The sequence below is a fragment of the Opisthorchis viverrini genome (genome assembly GCF_000715545.1).
Source record: "Opisthorchis viverrini unplaced genomic scaffold opera_v5_27, whole genome shotgun sequence".
NCBI classification, from domain to species: domain Eukaryota; kingdom Metazoa; phylum Platyhelminthes; class Trematoda; order Opisthorchiida; family Opisthorchiidae; genus Opisthorchis; species Opisthorchis viverrini.
Window position 1 is genome coordinate 2,327,093 of NW_008751682.1, and position 5,280 is coordinate 2,332,372.

The 5,280-nt window shown below is 45.7% G+C and overlaps 2 protein-coding genes across 2 annotated transcripts in view; one reads left to right on the forward strand and one right to left on the reverse strand.

Moving 5' to 3' along the window:
* Nucleotides 1–5,280, forward strand: part of T265_02230 (hypothetical protein) — a gene marked incomplete at both ends in the record, with an annotated part of 67,840 nt that overhangs the window by 6,624 nt on the left and 55,936 nt on the right. The window lies entirely within an intron of this gene.
* T265_02229 (hypothetical protein) overlaps nucleotides 4,651–5,280 on the reverse strand; it is a gene marked incomplete at both ends in the record, with an annotated part of 51,442 nt that continues 50,812 nt past the window's right edge. The window contains one exon of the mRNA XM_009166417.1: nucleotides 4,651–5,238. Coding sequence (XP_009164681.1) covers nucleotides 4,959–5,238 — 280 coding nt within the window. The remainder of the gene's footprint in view (nucleotides 5,239–5,280) is intronic.

Sequence of the window (5,280 nt, forward strand, 5' to 3'; positions counted from 1 at the left end):
GCCTGACATATTATGCGGATCCCAACTGAATGGCACGAGGTATCGCACTCCAATAATACTGGAGTATTTGTACCTAGAGATGAGTCGTAGGACCATATGTATGAAAATCATTTGCGAACTAATGTGGCTTTGACGTGAGGCACTAATAAATCCAGCTGAATCGCGTGCAATTTGGGTTCAAGTAGAAGATCGGGTTGACGGAAACTCCGAGATTAAGCCTACTTGATTAGCCCATAGAGTTACGAATCCGGTCCTGAGCTGTCGAAGAGTTCTCAAGAAGCTAAAACTTGGCACTTTTTGTCAGTACCTTAAATCTCGAGCCTCCTGCCAACTGGAACATAAGGCGGTAGTTGCGAAGCATATTCGATTTAGTCTTCGGGGTATTTCAAAATGTTAATTAGAGCAAACCTGCCACAACAACGCCAACTTAGCTTACCAAAAATACGCCGTATTCGGTACCGAACAATTGGACGTATCAACCATCACCTCCTACATAACCTTCCATTTCACATTTCACTGAAAGAATGGACGCGGCTTCCGGTGGGTGGGTGAGTGACATAGTTGAGTGCACGGGAGTGTGTTTGCATCTTGACTGGTTTTTTTTTGACACAGCTGTCTACTCAAAGGGTTTTCAGCAACTTCTGAAGAGTTTGTTTTGTGTAAACAGAACGTTCTTCGAATGTATTCTACACCGGAACATCCGAGGACCTGATGCAGCACATTCAACTGGAGCGAACCATCATAAAAGAGACCATGGAATGGATTCGGTGGAGTGTGCCGTCACAACCTCATCCGCATGCAGCTGAGAATATTTTTCTCAATCTTTCAAATTCGCGTTCAAGTAGAACATGAGATTAACAAGGATTGAGGGACTCTGGCTAGCTGATGAGCTCCAGGAAGAGCGAAACCGGTTGTCAAGTGTCTATGTGTTTTCAGCATCTTTCTGTGTAATGTATTAAAACGGTTATTCTAGGGAAGTGGGTGTACGACCAATTTACCTTTCGCGTAAGAGGTGGGGATGTTTTTCTTTGCGGAGTTTGATTCACGAGTCAACTGGAAACTGTGTATATTCTCCTTTCTAACCGAAACTGTTATAGGCTTAAGAGCTCTTGGAAGAAGCCCAGTTAATAGTTGTTCAGTGCATTTAACAGCAGCTCGTCCGTGCAACTGAAAGGCATTCAGCTAGTCTATTTTTAAATTTGGGATCAGGTATGTACAAGAAGCGGCTAAGTCATTTCTCAAACTGGAGACTTGTTTGACCACTCAGCGATGCTTGACGAGTTAGTCGCGATATTCAGACCGCAATCTCATTCGCTAACTTTCAGCTGGACAAGCGACCTGCCTACATTTTTGCCAGCATATGGCAATATATGTTCATCGCATTTTTTGGCAGGCAGTTGTTTTGTAGTCTGTTTAACAAGTTACATTTTGGAACTCGTCATTGTCTGCTCGTCCTGCTGAGAAAATCAAGTCCCGTGCATCCAGAAACCAGCGACATTACTTCTAATATGGAATGCCTTACTGCAGCTATGTGATAGGTGCAGTTCCCACCAAACGATGCTATCAATCAGGCCTTCCGACTAAACTGTGCTGCGCCCTGCCGAAACGAATATCACTCCCAATTCAGAAAGCTTGACTGAATTCCCTAGCGGTATCCTACGATCGAAGCACGTTTGGGAGGAAGGCGAATGACGTGGAAGAGTTTATCTTCAACTCATTCAGTGAAGGAATACAGTCATAGGAAACTCAGTGGTCTAAGGAAACCTCTCGTACTGAAAATCAAGCGATTCCCCCTTCTTGCTCATCACACTGAGGTTATCCGGTCTGTACATTTGCTACTAAACCGTTAGCTGTAGCGCCCTTCAGGTGCCTAGCTGCCATGCCACCCGAAGGAAGCACGAGGGCTGGGATACTGCCAGGTTGCCCAAGCCTAGACAGGGGAAGTCGAGAGGCAGAGGTCGGGTTCGAACTACGCGGTCAGCAAATTCGCGCTCTAACCACTTGGACCATCTCGCCCCCATGTTCTACTAACCCGATAAATGTAGTCGATCCTTGGGCTTGCCTAGCCGCTTCATTTTCTCAGACTACTTAGGTAAACCGGTTCCGATTTACTAGTGGACGATTTCGGGGGAAACGCGGCGAGTTCCTCTTTAACTTCCATTAGAAAATGTGGTCTTATTTGTCCATGGTAGAAAATATATCATTTTAAGGTGGTGTCTTATAAAATTGTGTTTTGTTGTCGTTCGGATGTTCCAGACGTAATTACTTCTTGGGCAGGGGAGCCTGCTTATCCTACATATGCTCGGCATGTTAAAATCTTCCCGGAGGATTCGAGGGGAGTGATATCATTTCACGGTGCACGTTGTTTATCCGAACTAATGAACCGATTAGAGAATATTCAAAGCTTCGATAACTACGTGTCCCAGTGCAAGTGTATGCGAAGCGACACGACGGAATGTCGATTTTCTGTTGTTTCCCTTTCGCCTTTGAACATATATTGGTGATGAGTATATATGTTCATCGCATTTTTTGGCAGGCAGTTGTTTTGTAGTCTGTTTAACAAGTTACATTTTGGAACTCGTCATTGTCTGCTCGTCCTGCTGAGAAAATCAAGTCCCGTGCATCCAGAAACCAGCGACATTACTTCTAATATGGAATGCCTTACTGCAGCTATGTGATAGGTGCAGTTCCCACCAAACGATGCTATCAATCAGGCCTTCCGACTAAACTGTGCTGCGCCCTGCCGAAACGAATATCACTCCCAATTCAGAAAGCTTGACTGAATTCCCTAGCGGTATCCTACGATCGAAGCACGTTTGGGAGGAAGGCGAATGACGTGGAAGAGTTTATCTTCAACTCATTCAGTGAAGGAATACAGTCATAGGAAACTCAGTGGTCTAAGGAAACCTCTCGTACTGAAAATCAAGCGATTCCCCCTTCTTGCTCATCACACTGAGGTTATCTGGTCTGTACATTTGCTACTAAACCGTTAGCTGTAGCGCCCTTCAGGTGCCTAGCTGCCATGCCACCCGAAGGAAGCACGAGGGCTGGGATACTGCCAGGTTGCCCAAGCCTAGACAGGGGAAGTCGAGAGGCAGAGGTCGGGTTCGAACTACGCGGTCAGCAAATTCGCGCTCTAACCACTTGGACCATCTCGCCCCCATGTTCTACTAACCCGATAAATGTAGTCGATCCTTGGGCTTGCCTAGCCGCTTCATTTTCTCAGACTACTTAGGTAAACCGGTTCCGATTTACTAGTGGACGATTTCGGGGGAAACGCGGCGAGTTCCTCTTTAACTTCCATTAGAAAATGTGGTCTTATTTGTCCATGGTAGAAAATATATCATTTTAAGGTGGTGTTTTATAAAATTGTGTTTTGTTGTCGTTCGGATGTTCCAGACGTAATTACTTCTTGGGCAGGGGAGCCTGCTTATCCTACATATGCTCGGCATGTTAAAATCTTCCCGGATGATTCGAGGGGAGTGATATCATTTCACGGTGCACGTTGTTTATCCGAACTAATGAACCGATTAGAGAATATTCAAAGCTTCGATAACTACGTGTCCCAGTGCAAGTGTATGCGAAGCGACACGACGGAATGTCGATTTTCTGTTGTTTCCCTTTCGCCTTTGAACATATATTGGTGATGAGTACAATATCAGTTGAGCATTTTACATTTCACGCGGCTATTGTGCGCTTTCTCTACCTCGAATGTTTAGTTTTTTTCCCAAAACAGCAGATTCACATTGAAAGTGAAGATTGCCTACGACTGCCGATCTACTCATTGCCTGAACGATGATCACTACGGATTAGGTTTAGCCTCAGAAGTCGTTGGAATGTGCGGTAACCTGTTTGTACCATGACCCCCGGAAAAGCGCTTTGCTTTCCGGGTAGTAGAATCCTAGTGCTCACTCAACGGGTGTTCGGACAGCAGTTTTTCGGGCTGAAATTGCCAGCTAGCCTCATTGAGTGCGTGGGAATCTAGGTTTTAGGTCTTACACTAATTGGGGATCGATACTACTTGGGAGCTTGCTGTTTTAGCATGCTAATGCGCATAATCTACCTACGCGGAGAATTAAGCTATCTGTGGGAGATCTAAGCTTAACGGTACATAACAAGGATCTAAGACTGGTGAAAATATATGGGGTATCATACCGAAGTGATCAGACGGTCACTCCTATTGACCAGCTCATTATAATCATGTAGCAAAATTCGGAGCTTTGAATTGTCCATCAGTAATAGTAATATCGACGTTGAAGCGTTGAGGTGCGTGTAGTTCATAAGGACACCTCAAACACTCACCGAAGTAGCCTTGTGAGGATTCTGCAACATTCAGCGGTAATCAGCACAGCCCTTCCCGCTCCAACTGTAAACCTTCCCAAAATTCCGGTGAGAACAAGCCATACTGCACATCAGCCGCTGGTAGCCAAACGCTTATGTATCCGGCCAGCGACCGGAAAGTCGAGGGACGGAAACTCTATGAAGGAATAGAGAAAACGCTTCTTCGGACCCCTAGAGATTACCCAATGTCAAACGGTATGTAAAATGAAACCGGAAAGGTTATAAAACCATCGGAGCAAATCATTGAGTCATTCTCAGATTCCCGTAAGCATGTGGTTCCCGTGAAGTCAGACAAAACGCCGAGATGGCCTAGTGTGAACAAGCTGATCATTTGGTGATGTTTGCAGAAAATTCCTAACAACCCCTATACCACATTGCTCATTTGCTGGTTGGTACAAAACGCATGACACTCGTACAATAGGTTTATCGTTCACGACTTCACCATACGGTCATATGCGTGATTAATAGAGCAGTAGGTGAGGTATTTGAAAACAAAACATACGTCGCGATGGATGTACGACAAGCATACACAGCGACGACAGGTGGTCTATGCGGGTGTTCCAAGTAGACAAGATACTCGAATCGCTTTTGACTGAAGCTGGGGGCATTCGAAAGTATTAGCAGGCGCAAATCTTGGTGGCAGCAGACGAAATGTCGGATGAGATGCAGGGGCATGGTGCTCCGTGGGAGGCCTTTGCTGTCGGTCCACCAGGCCAGTTACTTCGCAGGGCCAGACACTTTTCGCGATCAATGAAAATGCTGTTGTTCTTCACGGCCAGTTCGGCTTCTTTGGCACTGCGGAGTCGAAGCAGTTCTTGCAGCACATCTTGTGCGCGGCACAGTTGTTCGTTCAGTTGTCGAATCGTATCTTTGAGCTGAGCCACCTCACATTTGAGTCTACAATGAGAGAATGATGTGCGTGTGTGTGTGTGTGTGTGT